The 23281-nt window shown below is 30.5% G+C and overlaps 2 protein-coding genes across 3 annotated transcripts in view; one reads left to right on the top strand and one right to left on the bottom strand.

Annotated features, from left to right (window-relative positions):
- Window positions 1–1262: 1262 nt before the first annotated feature.
- Window positions 1263–21540, bottom strand: LOC134710014 (pleckstrin homology domain-containing family D member 1-like). Of its 2 annotated transcripts, XM_063570158.1 has the most exons (15): window positions 21293–21540; window positions 20249–20342; window positions 18692–18781; window positions 17889–17965; window positions 16211–16302; window positions 11741–11793; window positions 11232–11326; window positions 10614–10707; window positions 10022–10194; window positions 8998–9088; window positions 8681–8722; window positions 8261–8411; window positions 7695–7829; window positions 6505–6552; window positions 1263–1464 (listed from the first exon to the last, which is right to left on the bottom strand). In XM_063570158.1, the coding sequence occupies exons 1-14, from the start codon at window positions 21466–21468 to the stop codon at window positions 6506–6508; spliced, it is 1410 nt and encodes a 469-aa protein (XP_063426228.1). In that variant the 5' UTR covers window positions 21469–21540; the 3' UTR covers window positions 1263–1464; window position 6505. The 2 variants fall into 2 exon arrangements, with proteins under 2 accessions (XP_063426228.1, XP_063426227.1); XM_063570157.1 differs by lacking the exon at window positions 6505–6552 and having other exon boundaries at window positions 1268–1464; window positions 21293–21539.
- Window positions 21538–23281, top strand: part of LOC134710015 (solute carrier family 35 member F6-like) — a 20964-nt gene continuing 19220 nt past the window's right edge. The window contains exon 1 of the mRNA XM_063570159.1: window positions 21538–21678. Within this exon, the coding sequence (XP_063426229.1) occupies window positions 21584–21678 (95 nt within the window). The 5' untranslated portion in view covers window positions 21538–21583. The remainder of the gene's footprint in view (window positions 21679–23281) is intronic.

Raw genomic sequence — 23281 nt, 5'->3', positions numbered from 1 at the left:
ACAAGGCGTTAGACAAGGGTCATTTATATAACACATTTTGCACATTTTGTCTGAGATAAACTTCTTTTTTGTAGATTCAGAGTTCATAAATAAGTGAAAGAAGTAGATAAAGGCATAGAAACACAAATATTGACACATGAAAACCTGCCAGATAGAAAGTCAGGATGCCATTTATGCATCAATATTGAAAAAGTTATAAAATGCCTATTTTGACCATAAAATGCCAAAATTGGTTATTTTTGCAGAAATTATATAAAATAAAAGTTTAAATCCTTTAGTTTCATGCTATTTGACAAGTTGACACCATCAAATAATTTAGGGAAGTTGCCAGAGTACAAATTCTATATTTACAGATTTCACCTCTTAGGTCCGAGAACACAATTAATTCGTAGTGCATTTCTTTTAGAACATAAATGAAAATAAAAAAAATCCCACCTGCGCTTTCTCAAAGAAACTTGTACAGTGTGTTGTACTACTTTTGGGACAAATTATATCAAAATTATAGAAAACTTCATCGCCTCTAACTCAAAATATGGACAATTTTATGTTTAGGGCGTCTTGAAATCTTTTGACAGCTTCCGAAGTGCTCATTTTCAACCTTTTTCAGCTGGACCAAATCACTACTTTCCTTTAAAATTCTGGACCCAAATTTTTTTACAGTGTAATTTTATCCCCCTACTTGCAATTTGAGGCATTAAACATGGAGAAATAAATTTGGAAGAGGTATAAAAATTAATGGCAAGTAACCCACTGTCAACACTAGGGACTATATTTGTGAACAACGAAAATCAAGGGACGACAATGGTGGTCTCGGACCTAATATAAGTTATAACTGATTTGATAATAAATGTTTTTTGCTTTTTGTTATGTACATGTATTACCAAACATTTTAAGGTTATTTGTTATTTCAAGTTTATCATAATAAATATTTCTTCAATAAATTCTGATAACAAAATAAATAGAAATAAATATCGAAAATTCTAAAACTTCTACAATATTTTGGTCATTGCAATACATTTAATAGCAACAAAAATATTTGTCCAAAAAAATAAAAACCCATATTTTAATTTTGAAATCATTTCTAGGTATGCAGTATTTAGGAAATTGCAACAATAAAACTCTTATTTTTGTTGATTGTCCAACAATGAATAGCAATATTAAATGCTCGCAATAACTTATGAATTTACAGTACTTGCAATGAAGTATGGTAACCAATGAAAGACTTCTGATATATGTAATTATACGATAATCAACGATTATCAACATGAGTTTTCTATCATAAATGTTCTGTAAATACAACTTTAGTTTTTATCGAAGCATTAGGACTAATAGATACACGTGAGTTAGGGTTCATAAGTTCTTGCAGATCTTCATCACTGATTGGTCCTTTCATATAAGTAGTAGCTGCTCGCCTGGGTAATTTCATCTTCACTTGTTCTAAATTGGTTGATCTTATACGTATACCTATAAAATATAATAAAATTGTTTAAAATATGATATGATTTGTATTATTATTTTGAAACTCGAACTTTTTTTTTCATAGTCATCTTTTTTAAAACAGTCATCTTTTTTCAAATACAATTTTTATTCAATTCAGTAGAAATTGATTTAAGCAAAGTTAAATTTTGAATGCAGTTATATACCCTGTTAACAAAATGTAAATGAGTAAATGACTACAAATTCTTGTCAATCAAGTTAAACTCATTCCCAAAACTCTAAGGGTAGAAAAGCTTAATGATTTGAACATTGGGATAATTTCTTACTTCAATGCCATGTTAACTTGTTCTTGTTTTTGTATCTGCATCCATACACAATAATGAATAAGAAGATACCATATAGCAGTTTTTTTTCGTGGGGTGCAAATTTTCGCTTATTTTCACGGATAGTGAAAAATTGACAAAATAAATTCTGCCAAATTAAAGGTGCAAATACGAAGGTATTAATAAAAGTTTTTAATCCGTCAAAATATTTTGTTAACCTTGTTCAATGAAAATTGCAAAATTTTACACCCACGAATATAACCCCCTATACAGTATATTATATATATAACAAACCAGCCATACTTCTACAGAAATGTGACATTTTTCAAAACAAATAAAACAGTAATAACTCATTTCCATGGTCACATGTCTTATTTCATACAGAGGAAGTCAGGATACAAAGAATGATACCAGTGCATGAAATGTCTTAATATATTATTTGTAATAGAGTAAATAAGGTCTGATGATCTGTTCTAGCCTAATACATATTTATAATACAATAATAAATTAAGGTTTACACAAGTTTACAGGAATATTTAACATGCAAGCATCTGTTCCCAGGCAGGTAGTAAAAACTAACTCTAATTATCCTATTTCTACACATTCAGAACATTCAACTAAATTACATGCATCTGATCTAGTATATATATTTGTTTAGGGGCCAGCTGACGGACACCCTTTGGTGCAGGAATTTCTTACTACATTGAAGACCTGTTGGTGACCTTCTGCTGTTGTTTTTCTATGGTTGGATTATTGTCTCTTTGACACATTCCCCATTTCCATTCTCAATATCATCCATAAGTTAGCTTGATATCTGTACTGAATTCTTGAACAACTAATGACTGTCGGCTGTTTTCTGCTCTTTGTTCGGTTTGTTGTCTCTAATTGACTCATTTCCCATTTCTATTCTCAATTTTAGATTATGGGTAATTTTTTTACCCCTGAGTTGTTATTGAGTACTAAGATTTTTCATTTCTAAAGCATTACTGATTATTTTTGATTTCTTCAGACATCAAGAGGTCAATAAACATTGTAACATTAATCAGGCTATTAGTTTTCTCATTTGAATAGTTTCACATTTGTTAATCCAGGGCCTTTTATAACTGACTGTACAGTACAGGATTTGCTCATTGTTAAAGGACGTACAGTGACCGATAGTTGTTAATTTTTTTCTATCATGAAAAAACAAAAATACAATCAAATATATTGATTATCTGGTTGTCTGCATATTTATATTGTAAAACATTATAATATGTAGAAAACCTGATAATCAGTACACATTAGGATAACAACATGTTGATGAATGTTCTGCACTAGATCAGGTTGAAGAGTTTAAGATTTCGTCTGAAGAAAACCACCTAGACTCATTATTCTGACTCATGACTTCAAACCCAAGGCCAACACTCTTTGCACATACTCCAAAATACCGCTTGTTTAAACAAGAAGCAGATAATGAAATTTTCAAGTCTTATGTTTGATAAGGCCTGGAATCAAATCCACAACCCCTCTCACTTATAACAAGTACACTACCATGAGAACACTGACACATTTTTAAAAATAATTCTTGATCATGTATTATTTATAACACATTCCTAGTAAACACAGCCCTCTGCACACAAACTCTAACATTCAAGTCATTAATTCAAATGTCTTTAAAGAGTTTGCCTACAGAAATTGTAATAATCTTTAATAATTTTCTAGCAGAAAAAAAGTATTAGTACAATAAACATAAGAGTACAGAATGTCCACATGTTGATTCTGCAGAAAGAAAATACACAAATAAAACTGAACAAATTATAAAAACATAAATCTGTGGAATTTTGTACTCTTAAATAATGAAATAATTTGCCATAAACAAAAAACAAAAAATACTTTTCAACATCTGTCTTGATAAAGTTTTTGATAATTTCACTTTTTCAAAACTATCTATATTTTTGTTTATGGCAAAAAATTACTAGAATGAAAGGGGGATATCAAGTCAGTAACAGAATTCTGATGGTGCTTATAAAATGTGTTTGTGTGTGTGTGGAGGGGGCACTCCCTCTGGAGATTATACATAAGTTTTGGATAGTAGATTTAAAATTGACAGAAAATATACATTTTTGGTCCCCCACTTTATTACTTTATTACCACATTACTTTATTAACAAAAATTATCTCCGATATAATTCTTTTTCAAAATTCAAAACTGACCAAAGTATGGAAATGACAATAACAAGTATAGTCCCAAAATGAAACTTTTTTCGTTATATAAAGCATATCAGTAGTAAATATTGTGTTTTCTCAAATAAAAGAACGACTTTCCTTCTAGTAAGCTTCTAAAAGTCTTGAGTTAACATTTTATTTATTATTTTTGCAGCATGCCTATAAGTTTTTACTTGCTTAAGCAATTGTGTCTCATTTTCACATGTATATGCCAAGGTTTGTTAATTCAAAGCTTATTTCATTTACCATTGACATTTTATAGTAAAGCGTACAAGCTTTAATAAAGAGTTGCTTACAGTAAATAAATAAATGTGATTACTGGTAAACTATAGCTATGATGATTTCTGTTACTGACTGACAGACTTTATAACATTAATACAGGGAACCAGTCTCTTCATATACTTTCACCAACCAACATTATAAATAATTAAACAAAATATAATTTTAAAACTTCAAAACATGCATTATGGAAAAGATGAGTAACTGCAATACATGTGGATCATGACACTGACCAACGAGGCTAATTAAAGGTAAAAAGATGATGGTAAAGTTTTTATCATAAACAGTTATCACAGAGATATGTCTTGCCTATTTGTAATTTTGATTATGCAAATTTTGAAATCAAAATAGCAATACTTTAACATCTTACACAAGTTATGAAAATATTCAAAGTCAATGAACCATGACTGAGTTACATGGCTAAACAATCTCCATGTAAATAAAATAGTCAGAGCCTTTCAACTAAGGTACTACACAGGCGTCATTATGGAGTATGCGTTATATGATAATTGATCAAAGAAACTTAGTTCAGTCCCTAAATTAAGTTAGAATAATATTTAAACTCTCTTTACATTATTGTCAACATACAGTTGCTTATATTTTGGCTTATCTAGGCACATACATGTATACCCTCAATCAATCAAGGGTCTTACCCAAAACTTCTGAATGGAACTACCATAATCAAGGGTTCAAGGCAGAAAAATTTATTATAAATATTAATAATAAACTAATTTTTGTAATGCCACGTGCATTTTTATATTAATGTACAACAAGAGGCTCTCAAGAGCCTGAATCGCTCACCTGAATTTTTTTGGTTTAATCTCTCATCAATGATTATTTTGGCTTTTCAATTTATTTAAATGTTCTTTGAATCGTCCTGTTTTCTTCCAAAGCAAAAAAAAATCATTTTCTCCTATGTTCTATTTTAGCCATAGGAGCTATGTTTCTTGACATACAAGGAAATGAAATATGAAATTTATACTAGATACTCTGAAACTCATTTAGCCTAAGTTTGGCTGAAATTGATACAGCAGTTTCAAAGGAGAAGATTTTTTAAAGTAAGTCAACATGATGAACAAATTATGAAAAAAAGTCTTTAAAGGGCTATAACTCCTTAGGAGGTCAATTGACAATTTTGGTCAAATTGACTTATTTGTAGATCTGTAACTTTGCTTAACATTTTTGCTTTCAACAGTTTATCTGTATCTATAATAATATTCAAGATAATGAGCAAAAACTGCAAAATTTCCTTAAAATTACCAATTAAGTGGCAGCAACCCAACAATGGTTTGTTTGATTCATCTGAAAATTTCAGGGCTTATGTATCTTGACCTAATGAACATTTTTTCCCCTTGTCAGATTTGCTCTAAATGCTTTGGTTTTTAAGATATAAGCCAAAAACTGCATTTCACCCCTATGTTCTATTTTAAGTAAAGGTGGCCATGTTTTTGACGGATAAAAAATCGAAGCACACACTTTGTGCAGGATAATCTTAGGAACAATCATGCTAAGTTTCATCCAAATCCATTCAGTAGTTTCAGAGGAGAAGATTTTTTAAAGTTAGCAAATATGATGAACAAATTGTGAAAAATTTGTCATTAAAGGACAATAACCCCTTAAGGGGTCAATTGACAATTTTGGTCATATTAACTTCTTTGTAGATCTTACTTTGCAGATCATTATTGCTGTTTACAGTTTATCTTTATCTATAATAATATTCAAGATAATGACCAAAAACTGCAAAATTTCCTTAAAATTACCAATTAAGTGGCAGCAACCCAACAATGGTTTGTTTGATTCATCTGAAAATTTCAGGGCTGATAGATCTTGAGCTAATGAACATTTTAACCCCATGTCAGATTTGCTCTCAATGCTTTCGTTTTTGAGATATAAGCCAAAAAACTGCATTTGACCCCTATGTTCTATTTTAAGTAACGGCGGCCATGTTTTTTGACGGATCAAAAATCGAAGCACACACTTTGTGCAGGATACTCTAAGGAACAATCATGCTAAGTTTCATCCAAATCCATTCAGTAGTTTCAGAGGAGAAGATGTTTGAAAAATTGTTAACTACGACAGACGACGACGACGACGACGACGACGGACGCCAAGTGATGAGAAAAGCTCACATGGCCTTTTAGGCCAGGTGAGCTAAAAATAAGACTGAAAAAAATTGAATATAAATCAACGCTTTATTCCAACATGTTTTGAACTACCTGTTTACCAATGTTAGTTGGTGAGTATGAAGTGTTAGAACTTACATCAAAAAGCTGTGCTCATACTACTAAACAAATCTTGTGCTCTCATCCCTGTAGATTTATATAGAAATCATAAAAAAAAACGGTATCTACTAAAAGTTTGCTCAAATGTTTCAAATTATCTGAGGGACTGAAATTGAGGAAGGGTTCTTCATTTCATTTATCTTAAAATTTCGAGTCCAGTTTCAAAATACATTTATTGATGTTTTTATTGGAAAACATTTGCCAAATAATAAACTTTAAAGCAGACGAATATATAAGCTTTTTTAATGTTATAAATGGAAATTTAAAACAGTTTTCTTGATTACCGTATCTAAATATAGTTAATAAAAGATGTTATCACTGTCAGATTCTTTTAAAAAATAAGGATCGAACAAGGTGTAGCTTTAATTTTGACACTGTTGCATATATTTATTGAAATTATGAGAAGAAAATAAGGGTAACAAAGATTTTTTTTTTTTAATATTTTCAAATAAAAAAAGTCAGGGTAGCTTAAACCAAGGAAAACAAGATGGCCGACAAGACAACTGAATATCCTATAATAATTGATTTGCTACTGATGAATAAACAAAATTCAAATTAGTGTGAAATTCAAAATATGGAAAAGCTAAGACGTTATGCCAACAATAATTCTTTTAAATAGCTGATAATTTAAATAAAACCTTGTAACATGAGTCAAAATGCATTCAGATTCCTGAACAACACATAACAGGCCATGCTTTTACCTGATTATATTGGAAGGCCTTATCAAATGTATTAACCAGAAGTAATTAAATATTCTAGAAAAAGTATATTAGAAAAAATATATGTAAAAAGTGATACAAAAGAATTCAATAACAAATTCATATATCTGTATTAAATAATATGAATATAACTTTAAAGATAAATTCATCAATCTAAAAAAGAATGCGTTCTGAAATGAATTGTTTAAATATAAAAGGAAATGCCAGTTCAAATTAAAAAAAATCCCTTGTCAACTTACCTTCCCATAACCCATAAAAGAGAGTCCACAATGACTAAGAAACAGATTTGTCATTATGTCTTTACTTTATAATAACAAAAAATTGTTTATCTTGTTAAAACACATAAATTGTTATTAAAATGAATATTTACTATACTATAATCTGTTAAACCACTCTTGCAGTAAAAGACAACATTTAAAGCCCTTGTAACATTTAGTAGTATTGACTTACTATTAGATTTCCGTCTATCTAATTTCATTGTTTTAACCCGTCTGGCTATAGTTTTCCTGGCGTGTATAGAATTCTTAACTATCACAGGTTTATCTGAGTCAATGGCTGCTTCTGTTGCCAAGTCTTCAAAGAAACCTAAAATGGAAAATATTGAACTTTTTTTTCCACAAAGAGATACATTTATAAACATAAAATATACATGACTTAACCAATTTTCTTTCAATTCATTTAAAATACTGGGGAAATCACTGTTTTGGCCTTCTGCTTTATTAAAAGGGGTATTCACTTCTCCCTTCTCCTGTTATCTAGTTGGATAAATGTATTTCAATGAAATAATGAACTTAAATAATGTTGGTTATTTTCTAAATTAAATTTTAAGTTGATGATCAAACTCTATAAAAATTGTGCCATAACTACTCTTCAAAAATATTTTAATTGATAAAGAAAGGTTTTCTTAAAAGCTTAACCAATTGTATGTAATTTGTACTGATTTTAAGCTGGTGTTCACTGTTAATAATTTTTACAGCCCAAACACACATAAAACCAAAGTAAAATGTATAACTTACGTTTAAGATTTTTGACATTGGTCTTCATCTCTTCTTTGATTTCATGGTTTATATTAGGTGTCTGTAATGACACAGCTGTATCTAGTCTATCTAGTGATATATTAGCATCTCGTAACTTCTTCTCTGCTGCCATTCTTGCCACTATTTCCTCCTAAAATAGGAGCACACATAATGGTTAACATATCTGTAAAACCCTAACAATGTAACAGTTGAGTATGTATTTTTTTAAGCACTGTTGACTTTAAAATTCTAGTATTTTTAACACTTTTCAATCATTTTTTAATAATGATGAGAAACATGAACACACATTATTTAGAAATATCCATATAAGACATACAAGATATTCAAGAGATCACAAGTGGCCTGGGATAAAAAATTAAATTCGTCTATAAGAGCTATCAAAGAGAGATAATTAATTACCTTTAATTCTGCCTCAGTCATTTCTTTCTGTGTTCTCAAATCCTGAAAAAAGACAAAAAGTTTGAATAGTTTATTATTGTTAATGTCTAAGAATTTATACCTTTTTAAATTTACATACAAAGTTCAACAATCTTGATAATATTTTTAATAGCATACACCAAAATATTGTGATTGGATTAAAAATTCTATAATGGAGACCTTTCTCATTTTGAAAAATTAAATTTCTAGAACATTGTTGACTGACCTACTTATTAGACTCTTCCTTATGGATAGTATATGTCTTAGTTGACAAAAATGTATTACATGTAATAGCATACCCTAATAGTTTCCTTCAACTCAGTGGCCTGATCACATATAGATTTTTTCTCTTCCTCAAGTTGCTGTATGATAGATTCATTTTCCTGTAACCTAAAATAAAGGGCAGCAACTCATTATTACATGATACTATATTCAGTTCTTTTATAGATATCAATATATTGGTATGAGTGCCAATGAGACAACTCTCAATCTAAGTTACATTTGGTTTAAAGTAAGTTTAAAGTGAACCATTATGGGCCAAAGTACAACTTTCAACACAAAGCATTATCTGTTAAGTCGAAGGAATATAACTTTTTAAATCTAAAATTAATGGGAGATAATTCCTAATAGTAAAATACCACCAAAACAAAGGCATAACTTGATATTTCATTGGAAAATAATATATAAATATAAATCTATTTGATACCAGAAGGTATGCTCAATTTCATTTATATCAGCATAATAAAAGAAATGTAAATTTAATTTGATGTCCTAAATGATATTGAGCCGATAACAACCTATCATATAGTTTGTTTATCAACAGTAAAATCAGTGAAACATAAAGTTATATCCTGTCTGTACATCAAACTTTATTTTTTTACAATGAGCTTACTGTATAATAAGGAAATTGATATATTTTTAACAATTTACTAAACTATGTAATAAGGAAATTGATTTGGCAATTTCAACAGACAGCTTTTAAAATGCACATGCAGGTTGTTTCATTCCAATTCTTCCCATTTAATCAGCAAAATACATAAGATATATCATTTTTTTGTATTTTAGTTTTCACCTCCAGTCTGCCACAGATAATATAAATGTTCATGAATATGCCACCAAAGTTAAGTTCAAATTGGCTATGAGTTAAGATCTATTTTTTTGCTTGAAAAAAAAAGCAAACCTCTAAAAAAATTGATGAAAAAAATTAATAATGACTTTATAATCTATTTTTTTTACATGGAAATAACCCAGGACTTAGTTTATTTTTTTTTTGCATGAGAAACGCATAATTTTGTGTTTACGCATTCACTATTAAATACGTACTTGTCTACTGCAACAGATTTATCGTTTAACAAAGCCTGTGTGTCATCCTCTATCTGTTTCAATGCCAGTTTTAATTCCTCTCTGGTCTGAGACAAATCTTCAAATTCTCTATTTATAAGATTTTCTTTATCTTGTAGTTGTGTTAACACTCTGTCTTTGTCTTTGGCTAAACTCTGAAAAATCATTCTTCAAAGGTTATTTAATCTTAATTTACAGGTATATAAAGGCCTTTAGTTTTCTATGTTACTGTTATTTGTCTTTTGTAGTTTTATGTCATGACATTGTCCGTTCATTAAGTTTGAATATATTTGATAGACCTGTGCAAAAATGTGACAGGGTTAAACATGTTTGTGAAATCACAAGTCTCTTCCTAACATTAAACAAGCTTATTTTATTTCAAATATTAAACAAATTATTTTGAAAAATGATTATCCAAATGTTTAAGCTATGTTAAGCTACAGACATTCTGAAAATATATCTAAAATGATCAAACAATTTCACCCTCACAAAGGATTTTACCTGGACCAACGACATTGAGAGCCATTTAATTTAATCCTGTTCTTTTAGAATGATATTTGACAACATATATTACCTTTAACATTGTATCTTTTTCCTGTAATGTTTGTGACAATTCTGCACTGTCTGCCTCTAGTGTCTTCATACTTTCTATGGTATTATCCAATTCACTGTAATAGATATATATATATATCTAACATTGTTGGGTTGATGTTTAGACGAGTTGTATATATATGAACTTGCCAGGGTTATTTTATTAATGGACTGAGATTCTCAACCCTGTATTTAATTTCATCATTTAAATCATGAAAAGAGTAAGAAATAAGCAAAATCTATCAATTCACCTAAATTCAAAAGAAAATTAAGAGGAACATCATTAGCAATCAATCCATATCCTCTTTTTTATATCTATATTCTTTTCAAATACGATATACCAATAAAAGTCATAACTAAAATCATTGATAAAATCTAAAGAAACCAAAATATATGTTTATCTCAGATGTCTTATTTACCATGGGATAAAGTGCAGATTTTATATCAAAGTCACAGACTTTATTTGTAACATAGGCATCATGAAGAATGAATAACAAATAAACAGGGGGACATTATTTCCATGGAAGTGTACAAACAATAAAATTACCATTTGTTTCTTTTTCTTCATATTTAGATTTGATCTTATTTTTTATTTACTCACTCTTTCATTTGTTCATAATCTTTCATCAATTCTTCATGATACTGTTCTAGTTTTGCTTTCTCTTTTGCCAATTCACTGTTTATTTGCTCTAATTCCTGTTGGAAACATATATACAAATTTACAGAGTAACATACAATGTAATACAAATACAATAGTTAAGTTAAAAAAAAGCAGCACCAAATTGTTGAATGAAAAACAAATAAATAATATCACCATTGTACGGATATAACTATTCATCAACCCATATTCTTGTCGGGTTGTTGTCTCTTTGACACATTCCCCATTCCCATTCTCAATTTTATTGTCCAAATATCATAGATAAACCTGTTTTACATGTTTGAGTGAAGAAGAAAAAAGAAGCAAAACATAACAGAAAGGACATTCAAAATTCATACGTAGAACAGAAACCCAAAAGACTATGCAAGAAATGAAAACAACAAAAAGAAGAAGAGATCTACAAAGCATAATTGACAAAACATGGAGGCAGCATGCAGATCTAAATAGTCTACCTCAGTTTTCTGTTTTTCATCAGATAAAGCTGAAATCTCTGACTGCAGTTTATCTGGAAGGAAAGAAATATGCATATATTAAAGTTTAGCATAATATTTACAACTCTCATCTGCACAACATAATCACCAATGATGTTTATTAATTATAATACAATAAATGTTTTCAAATTGTTTTTTTAAGAATAAAAAAGAAAAAGAAAAAAATGGTCACAGGTACAACCATTTAATATTAAGCACAACATTTTAATGGTTCAATGCATTGAGGCTGTTTCATTAAATCTTACATGAGGCACAGGGGCTTGTTACAATTGCAGGGTCTACTATCCATACGAACCCCTAAAAAAACTGTTTTTTGGGGGTTCCTATGGATAGTAGACCCGGCAATTGTAACAAGCCCCTGTGAATGAGGCGCAGGGTAAGCACTTCAAAATCATTACTATGGATAGCTGTCACTTACTTCTTAGTGTGAGGTGAAAACATAAGTGACATCCTTTTTGAAAATGCCTTTATATACTATATCGGGGCCTTTTATAGCTGACTATGCGGTATGGGCTTTGCTTATTGTTGAAGGCTGTAGGGTGACCTATAGTTGTTAATGTTTGTGTCATTTTTATACGACCGCAAAATTTGAAAAATTTTTCGTCATATATTGCTATCACGTTAGCTTCGTCGTCTGCGTCATCGTCGGCGTCCGAATACTTTTAGTTTTCGCACTCTAACTTAAGTAAAAGTGAATAGAAATCTATGAAATTTTAACACAAGGTTTATGACCACAAAAGAAAGGTTGGTATTGATTTTGGGAGTTTTGGTCCCAACATTTTTGGAATTAGGGGCCAAAAAGGGCCAAAATTAGCATTTTCTTGGTTTACGCACTATAACTGTAGTTTAAGTAAATAGAAATCTATGAAATTTTGACGCAAGATTTATGACGACAAAAGAAAGGTTAGGATTGATTTTGGGAGTTTTGGTTTCAACATTTTAGGAATTAGGGGCCCAAAAAGAGCCCAAATAAGCATTATTCTTGGTTTTCGCACAATAACTTTAGTTTAAGTAAATAGAAATCAATGAAATTTAAACACAATGTTTATGACCACAAAAGGAAGGTTGGTATTGATTTTGGGAGTTTAGGTCCCAACAGTTTAGGAATTAGGGGCCAAAAAGGGACCCAAAAAAGCATTTTTCTTGGTTTTTGCACCATAACGTTAGTATAAGTAAATAGAAATCTATGAAATTTAAACACAAGGTTTATGACCATAAAAGGAAGGTTGGTATTGATTTTTTGGAGTTTTGGTCCCAACAGTTTAGGAATAAGGGGCCCAAAGGGTCCAAAATTAAACTTTGTTTGATTTCATCAAAATTGAATAATTGGGGTTCTTTGATATGCCGAATCTAACTGTGTATGTAGATTCTTAACTTTTGGTCCCGTTTTCAAATTGGTCTACATTAAGGTCCAAAGGGTCCAAAATTAAACTTACTTTGATTTTGACAAAAAATGAATCGGTTGGGTTCTTTGATATGCTGAATCTAAAAATGTACTTAGATTCTTGATTATTGGCCCAGTTTTCAAGTTGGTCCAAATCGGGGTCCAAAATTAAACTTAGTTTGATTTCATCAAAAATTGAATAAATGGGGTTCTTTGATATGCCAGATCTAACTGTGTATGTAGATTCTTCATTTTTGGTCTTGTTTTCAAATTGGTCTACATTAAAGTCCAAAGGGTCCAAAATTAAACTTAGTTTGATTTTAACAAAAATTGAAATCTTGGGGTTCTTTGATATGCTGAATCCAAACATGTACTTAGATTTTTGATTATGGGCCCTGAGTTTTCAAGTTGGTCCAAATCAGGATCTAAAATTATTATATTAAGTATTGTGCAATAGCAAGTCTTTTCAATTGCACAGTATTGCACAATGGCAAGAAATATATAATTACACAATATCGTGAAATAGCAATTTCTTTTTTAATTAGAGTTCTTTCTTTGTCCAGAATAGTAAGCCAGAAATATCTAATTGCACAATATTGTGCAATTGCAAGAATTTTTTTTAATTGGAGTTATCTTTCTTTGTCCAGAACCAACTTAAATCTTTGTTATATACAATTTACAATGTATATTCACTTTTTACTACCGACTGATAAATTAAAATAATCTTTACCATTCAGTGATAACAAGCAGTTTTTTTACATCTTAATATTTTATGATGTATTTAAATGAGTAGTTATTGTTGCAAACTCCATTAGAAATTTTAATTGAGATTAGTTTTGGAATAAGGGAAAGGTGGATGTGATTAAAAAAATTGGGTTCAATTTTCTCATTTGAAATTTCATAAATAAAAAGAAAATTTCTTCAAACATTTTTTTGAGAGGATTAATATTCAACAGCATAGTGAATTGCTGTAAGAGAAAACCAAAATTTTAAGTTCATAAGAACACATTCATTCTGTATCAGAAACCTATGCTGTGTCAACTATTTAATCACAATCCAAATTTAGAGCTGAATCCAGCTTGAATGTTGTGTCCATACTTGCCCCAACCATTCAGGGTTCAACCTCTGCGGTCGTATAAAGCTACGCCCTGCGGAGCATCTGGTTGTCTTTTGTGGATAGTTGTCTCATAAGCAATCATACCACATCTTCTTTTTTATATAGACGATTACTCCATTTTCAAAGTATCATATTAAAAATACTGAATGAGATTTAACTTGAAACTTCTCATTTTGTAAGTCCTTTAACTATTTCATCAAGACCTACCAAAATATACCTGTTTTTGTTTTGCCATTTGTAATCCCTGACATTTACTTACCAAAATACACCTGTTTTTGTTTTGCCATTTGTAATCCCTGACCTTGACTTACCAAAATACACCTGTTATTGTTTAGCCATTTGTTATCCCTGTCCTTGACTAACCAAAATACACCTGTTTTTGTTTTGCCATTTGTAATCCCTAACCTTGACTCACCAAAATACACCTGTTTCTGTTTTGCCATTTGTTATCCCTGTCCTTGACTAACAAAAATACACCTGTTTTTGTTTTGCCATTTGTAATCCCTGACCTTGACTTACCAAAATACACCTGTTTTTGTTTTGCCATTTGTAATCCCTGACCTTGACCATGTTAACCTACCAAAATACACCTGTTTTTGTTCAGCCATTTGTAATCCCTGACCTTGACTAACCAAAGTACATCGGTTTTTGTTAAGCCATTTGTTATCCCTGACCTTGACCATGTTGACCTACCAAAATACACCTGTTTTTGTTTTGCCATTTGTAATCCCTGACGTTTACTTACGAAAATACACCTGTTTTTGTTTAGCCATTTGTTATCCCTGACCTTGACTTACCGAAATACACCTGTTTTTGTTTTGCCATTTGTTATCCCTGACCTTGACTTACCGAAATACACCTTTTTTTGTTTTGCCATTTGTTATCCCTGACCTTAGATGCCTGACCTTGACTTACCAAATTACACCTGTTTTTGTTTTGCCATTTGTAATCCCTAACCTTGACTTACCGAAATACACCTGTTTTTGTTTTGCCATTTGTAATCCCTAACCTTGACTTACCGAAATACACCTGTTTTTGTTTTGCCATTTGTAATCCCTGACATTGACTTACCAAAATACACCTGTTTTTGTTTAGCCATTTGTTATCCCTGACCTTGTTTACCAAAATACACCTGTTTTTGTTTTGCCATATGTTATCCCTGACCTTGACTTACCGAAATACACCTGTTTTTGTTTTGCCATTTGTTATCCCTGACCTTGACTTACCGAAATACACCTGTTTTTGTTTTGCCATATGTTATCCCTGACCTTATATGCCTGACCTTGACTTACCAAATTACACCTGTTTTTGTTTTGCCATTTGTAATCCCTAACCTTGACTTACCGAAATACACCTGTTTTTGTTTTGCCATTTGTTATCCCTGACCTTGACTTACCGAAATACACCTGTTTTTGTTTTGCCATTTGTTATCCCTGACCTTGACTGACCGAAATACACCTGTTTTTGTTTTGACATTTGTTATCCCTGACCTTAGATGCCTGACCTTGACTTACCAAATTACACCTGTTTTTGTTTTTCCATTTGTAATCCCTGACCTTTACTTACCAAAATACACCTGTTTTTGTTTTACCATTTGCAATCCCTGACCTTTACTTACCAAAATACACCTGTTTTTGTTTTTCCATTTGTAATCCCTGACCTTTAATTACCAAAATACACCTGTTTTTGTTTTACCATTTGTAATCCCTGACCTTGACTTACCAAAATACACCTGTTATTGTTTTGCCATTTGTAATCCCTGACCTTGACTTACCAAAATACACCTGTTTTTGTTTTGCCATTTGTAATCCCTGATCTTGACCTACCAAAATACACATGATTTTGTTTTGTCATTTGTAATCTCTGATCTTGACCTTTAAAAATACAACAGTTTTTGTTTTGCAATTTGTAATCCCTGATCTTGACTTACCAAAATACACCTGTTTTTGTTTTGCCATTTGTAATCCCTGATCTTCTAATTGTTTGATCATATTATCCATTAACTGAGCATTCTTCCAGGTTCTGTAATACAATACACATTTCATGTCAATTTTGTAATCACCAGATCTATAGCAGGGTTTCCGCTGGCGGTCGCCACTTTCGCAATTTGCGAAAAAATAACAATTGTGGCGATTAAAATTCGTCATTGGCGAAAGAATTTGGCGAAGAAAATATGTAACGATTTATTTTCAGAAATCTCTTTTATTTACTTTTTTTTCGGGTTTCTCTGACCTTACCGATCAGACAATACTCGGAATTCACCTTGTACTCGTTAAGATTTTGACAAAAAATCAATAATCGGCTGATTGCATTCATAGCTATCGACATCAAAGGACTAATTAATAAAGGTGTTGATTGTATGATATGACAAAATGGACAGATAGCTGTATGTTAATGCTCGAAAGCATAGTTAAATGGCTTCGGTCATATGTCACAAAAAGGTTTCTTAACCACTTTGCGACGCATGTGTTTGAAGCAAAATGTTTACGCTTCCTCTCCTTCTTTTGTATGATAGTCCAGAAAAGAAAATTGTTGTTATGACGAAAAATGTTCAAAAGCAAGAAAGGTCTCTGATTTAAAACTTTATCATTTAACTTTCATATAGATTATTGATTTGAGTGGGTACTTCAAAGTCGTTTCAGTGATACACGTGTTTCAAGCATATACTTTTACTTATTTCCGATGGTCTAGAAAAGAAAACTGTCGTAATGAAGAAATCTATTCAAAAGGTTGGAACGAGAGTAACCCTTCAATGTAATGACTACACCGTACACGTGGTATCAATTCCAAGTGATAAGATGTAGTGTGTGTGTGTGTGGGGGGGGGGGGCTGAAAAAAAGGAAAATTTTAAAAGAAAAATATATTTGTATTACTTGGCGAAAATAATAAAGTGGCGAAAAATATATTGTTTTGACGAAAGAAGTGGCGAAAAAAATAATTGACCCAGGGGAAACCCTGTCTATAGGATTAAACATTACTACATTTGAACATTTTTTTTTCTTCTTAAGGAATGACAGTAATATTCTTTCTGGTTATGAAGAAATAACCATTAAAATTTGGTGCACACTGAATAACGCGCATAGCTTTATAATTTAATTCTAAATTTCATTTAAAACCGTAGAAAATCACGAAAAAACGTTGATGACGTCATGGTCACATGACTAAGTTATGTCTATGTGCTCATAATCAAATAACGTCACCAAATCAGAAGACCTGTTACATCCAAAATTAAATTATAATCAAATAACACAAATATTTATAGAATAGCTAATTAAAGAATTCAAATATAGAAAAAATGTTCATGGATTGAGGAAACTATCATTTTCATGGATATTTGATGTACTAGCTATGCAAAATATGCATAACAGTACATGTCTATACATAAATACTTTGTTTAACATCTTAATTCATGATTTATCTATACCAATGAAATCCATAAAAATAAGTATTCCACAAGTAATAATTAATCAGCAGTATATAAAATTCCAAACAGGTATTGTAAATTGTTAGCCAACTTTAAACTAGATAATCATTTTTTTTCTTTAATATTCTTTCTCATTAACTCGCAACCTCTGTTTACAAAAAGGTAGAACTATTCAAATTCTTACATTTTCTGTGCCTTTTCTAAATGTTCCAACACTTTAGTTCTATCATAATTACTTTCTGTACCTAACAAGTAGGTCATCTGAAAAATATATACAAAATAGGTCATCTGTAAAATATATATAAAAATAGGTCATCTGTAAAATATATACAAAATAGGTCATCTGTAAAATATATATAAAATAGGTCATCTGTAAAATATATACAAATAGGTCATCTGTAAAATATATACAAAATAGGTCATCTGTAAAATATATACAAAAAAATAGGTCATCTGTAAAATATATTACATTTTTTTTTAAAACAACATATATGGTTGTACACTTTCTGTGTACCATCACTACCTAGTCAAATACTGATATATCTCTTTTGTATGGGAGATAATCCATGCTAAATACATATTTAGGATATTGGCTTTTTTGTTTTTGATACTGACTTTATCAGCAAGAATATCAAGCCAGCCTAAGTTTTAACACATATTGGTCCTTTTCTTGATCTTTTAGGGACTCTTATTTATTTGGTAAAATCTTTTTATCAACTTCTTACCTTGACTTCTGCACTAAGTTAAGTTATATTAAATTTGTGCTAAGAATTGTGAGTAACGTACATTGAGTTCTAAGAGACAACCGCTGATCTTCATCAGGAAAACTGTCTATACTGGTCAATAAAGATAGAAGATAACCTCTTCAAATACTTTTTTAAGAAGGTTTTAAATCAGAGGAAAGACTTTAAGTGATCAAAATAGATAAACTACATTAATTTTGTACTTAGACTTCTAGGCCATGAATAAATAATTTGTAACACTTACATTAAGTTCTGTACTGTAGATTGTGAAAGCTGAATATTGAGTTTCTTCATTATGAATACTAATGATAGATTCTCCTAAAGGAATAAATCCCTAAAATAGAATATCAGTTTATTACACTTTATACTGTACTAGTAACAACTACTCCATAAGCATTAGAAATGTCTGTCTTGCCAATTGAAAAATAAAACAACAACAATCAGTTACAAATCCAACCATTTTAACTTTATTCTAGATCAGCTAATGATCAAAGTACATGTAATACAAGAAATCCAGAAAAAATATTATCCCACTAATATAAATGATCCTCATTCAACTTTTTTTTTATAAAATAATGAACCTGACATTGTGTTAAAATTGTGATCATAATTTAGAGTAATCTTTACTCATTTGTATAATGGCAAATTAGTTATGATACTCGGTAAACAGTAAAAGATACATGTATATCTTCTGCATGGTGGCTCGGGCCTATTCGAAGTTTCTATCAGTAGTGTCATATTTTTTGTTATTTTCTTCTTTACAGAAAGTGAATCAAATTGGTAAAAAAATAGGGGGTCACGGACCATTTAAACTCAAAATTTTACTTTTAAACAGGTATGTAAAAGGGACCATTTTTCAATAATGGTAAGGAAAATAACGATGTTGACATATTTTTATCGTAATATCAAAAAACCGTTCTATGACACTTGGTCCAAAACTACTATATAAAAAGCTGAAATAAAGCTTCAAAGAATGAGCAAATAACATAGGTCACTGATAAGGAAAAATAAATATTTTGCCTTAAAACCCAAATTTGGGTGGGAAAATGGTGAAAATGGGCGAAATATAATTTTGACCCTTTAACCAATACGGATAATAACGAAAATATTCTAGCAGTCACATAACCACAATGACTTAACATTTCTAATCAATCAAAATATTTTAAAAGATCATATTGAATTTACGACAAATACTTTTGTAATTCATACGTGAAATTATGCAGTCGAATAGTCCCGAACCACCTTAACACATGAAAAAAACTTACAAGGAATTCATTTGTCAAAGCTATACAAGTTATTTTGAGATGTGTTAAGTTAGAGATGAAGAAGAGAATCAGCAAGACATTGCTCAATTGGTTATAGGACATCACTACTTTAATTGCCTTAAAGAATTTTAACATTAAGAGACATGAAGCCTCTTAAGTCTGATTCCCTATGCAGGCTTTTATTTCTTATAAGGTTGCTCTCTCAACTCACTTAAAAAGTTTTTCACACAAGCATGTCTGTCATAATTGTTTTTAGTATAAATCAGAACGTTGATTTTTGTCTTTTGAGTTGTCTTGCATTTTTTCATGACAAGACCTTTTACAACATACTATTAGACAAGGGACACTTGCTGATTGTTGAAGGACATAAGGTGACCTTTAGTTATTCAAATCCTTATTGTTTGGTATTTGGTGGATAGTTGTCTTTATCGTAATTATACCATATCTCCTTATTTATTAATTCTGTTCTTTAATGTTGTTGTTTTTTTAATTTCTCTATTTTACTTCCTTGTTCAGTAATCAATTGATATACATGCCTTAGGATGAATACTGATGTATTTTCTTTTTTCCATATCTTTTCTTTCTTGTTCGGTATAATAAAACAGGTAGCCATCTTTCACAACAAAAAATCTGAAATATAAAAATGATTAAAAAAGTTGCCCACTATACAATTTATGTGGTTTTTTTTAATTTAATTTTCTTAAATAAGTTAATTTTATAAGAATTATTTAAAAAAAGTTCTGAGTATTTCAATTTAATGAAAAATTATTGCTCGATATAAAATGGAATTATTTAATACCTTATTTTAGGAATTAACAGATATTAATTCTTCAATTCAATCTACTATATGTACATCTAGTTTGAAAATAAGTGAGATAAAAAAAATAAAACTATGTGCATTCCTTCAGACATTTTTACTTCACCTACATCATTTGTACATGTACATATAATAAAAGAAGATGTGGTATGATTGCCAATGAGACAACGCTCCACAAGAGACCAAAATGACACAATTATTTAAAACAACTATAGGTCACCATTCAAGAATTAAAAGAAAGTCATTACGTATTTTCTAAATAAATCCTAATGTATTAAGAACAGGGGACACTTATAAAGGAACTTTCAGGTTCACCTAAAAAGTATTCTAAAATTAACTTTTAATAATTAAAATTTGTGTGCCTTGGAATTGGCATATAAGCCATGAATTATTAAATTTAATATTTTTCTTTAAAAATGTTAAATTGAAACAAGTATTGCCATTGGTTTATAATCAAATTAGGGAAATATTTTACAAAATGTTTTACAACAATGAAACAGATAACTTGCAAAATGTTAATGAAATTAAGAAATATTTGGCATTTGATACTATACACCCAACATTATATAAATGTAAACATACAAATATTACAATTTACATGCACTATTTAACTCAATTATTAAAACTCAGGTAATTTGTTCGTACCATTATTGACATGATTGATATATCTTATCCTATTGAATTACATGCATGTACATAAATATCCCCTTAGGCTAAAAATAACACATATCAGATAACGGAATGTCTAATACACTATTATCACCTTTTAGACCATTTATTTGATGGATGTCCAAATGGCTTTTTATAAAGATATCCAGTATATTGAGAAACGTTCGACCAGTCCAAAACCGCAGACGATCGATTGTTGGTCATTTTTTTTGGTCTATTGTCATCATAACTTCCTTGTTCAGAATGAAAACATCCTGTCAAACAACCCATTCCACAGCTACTTGGCCTTTTTACTTCATTCTTCCTTGAGCTACCGACAACGGGTAATTATCTCCCCCTAATTGAAATCACGTGTCAGGTGTACAAAGTGTCACATTATTTAAAAATGGCGCTCTCCGGGTTTCAGATTGTTTTGATGGTTGGAATGCTTGTTACTGGAAGCATAAATACTATTAGTAAAAAGGCACAAAATGATTGCAAGTAGGGACATTTCAAGTTTAAAATGAACACCTTACTTCATGACAAGGGCTCGAAAATCAAATTTTCGAAACTAATATAAAGAAGAAGATGTGGTATGATTGCCAAAGAGACAACTATCCACAAAAGACCAAAATGACACTAACATTAACAATTATAGGTCACCGTACAGCCTTGAACAATGAGCAAAGCCCATACCGCATATAATCCGCTATAAAAGGCCCCAATAATACGTTAGGGTTGTGTTGTGCCAAAATTTTATGATGTAAAATTATACTCAATTAAATGGGGGTCTCATTGGGGGGTTCCGATCCCGTATCCCGCTTACTGTTTTGTCAGATTCCCATATCCCGCTTACACTATGTGCGTAAGCAATTCTCATTTTTTTTGTCATTTCCCGGGCCCTGCAAGACCTCATTTCATGTTTTCACGCCACAATAATTTGACTTTCACATGTCACGCTTACAAAATATCAGCAATCCCGCGTCACACTTAGACCCCAACGAGACCCACTTAAATAGGCACCAAAGATGATGTTTGAATAATATAATTTTCGTGATTCGCCAGAGGTTTAAAAATAATTCGATCAGATGCATCAAAATCAGTGGTATTTTTAAGTGTCTTAATGAAAAAGTGTACATTTTATAGTTATGCACCAATATTTACATGTACTGTTAACATCATTTGGCAAGAATTTTTACCGTTATTTGTCATGAAGGTATCCCCATTAATACTACCCTCTTATATCCTGTTACATGTTTGCAAATGTCACCAGGTTATTTTTGTTTTATCAATTTGTCATGTTTATTAAGAAATTGAACTTTCAGAAAAATACAGTTTTAGTAGTTATGAATAATTATCTTAATTAACTTGACATTTGATGTTAAAATATTTATGACACATTTTTTAAAAAGTTGCTGAAATTTACATGAAAGACTTCTAATATGTAATACTCAATTCAGTCTTAAGGTGTGAAAAATATTGTAAGGTAAAATTGGAAGTATAAGTTATACAAATATTTTATTAGTATTTATGATGAGTATTAGTAATTATCTTTCATATCAATTAATGGTCAAGCTTATGACACAAAGCTTATTGCTAAAGTGTCATTTAAATTGGAGTAATTTTCTATTCTCAATATTCATGCGTTCATGTCAGTATAAATATTTGTTGTGAACTTTGTAAAATCAGAACCATCATGCAGAATATACCTTATGTTACAAAGTCTGCTATGCATGTACATGTGTGTATGTCCTTGACCTCATTTTCATGGTTCAGTAACTGCTTGAAAAAAAGTTTTTTTTGTTGAAAAGTGAAATACTATCTTAATGTTAGTAAGAGTACTATAACTATATTTGTTATATGGGTTACTTGCAAGGTTTTAATGTCAATCAGTAAAGGTTCACTTGACCTCAACCTCATTCAAATTACTCAGTGGTCATGGTTAAAGTTATGTGGTCAAGTCAGTTATTAAGATACTATAATCAAAAGGTCAACTATATTTGTTGATGAATCTATTTTAATATGTACATGTCTGTCTGGCAGGGTTCATATGACCCTGAACTCAGTTTCATGGTTCATTGGTCCATGTTTAGGTTTTGTGGTT

This window comes from Mytilus trossulus, chromosome 3 (genome assembly GCF_036588685.1).
Source record: "Mytilus trossulus isolate FHL-02 chromosome 3, PNRI_Mtr1.1.1.hap1, whole genome shotgun sequence".
Lineage (NCBI taxonomy): Eukaryota > Metazoa > Mollusca > Bivalvia > Mytilida > Mytilidae > Mytilus > Mytilus trossulus.
Note: the sequence above shows the minus strand (reverse complement) of the source record. Positions and strands in the feature narration are given on the sequence as shown.

Bases quoted from the DNA above. Each gene is read 5' to 3' on its own strand.
- LOC134710014 (XM_063570157.1), bottom strand. From the start codon at position 21,468: ATGGGTTGTTTGACAGGATGTTTTCATTCTGAACAAGGAAGTTATGAT. The intron at 10,195-10,613 runs GTAATATATGTT...ATGATTTTTCAG, and splicing joins AAAAAGATACAATGTTAAAG to AGTTTAGCCAAAGACAAAGA. The intron at 1,465-7,694 runs GTAAGTCAATAC...TATATTTTATAG, and splicing joins AGATAGACGGAAATCTAATA to GTATACGTATAAGATCAACC.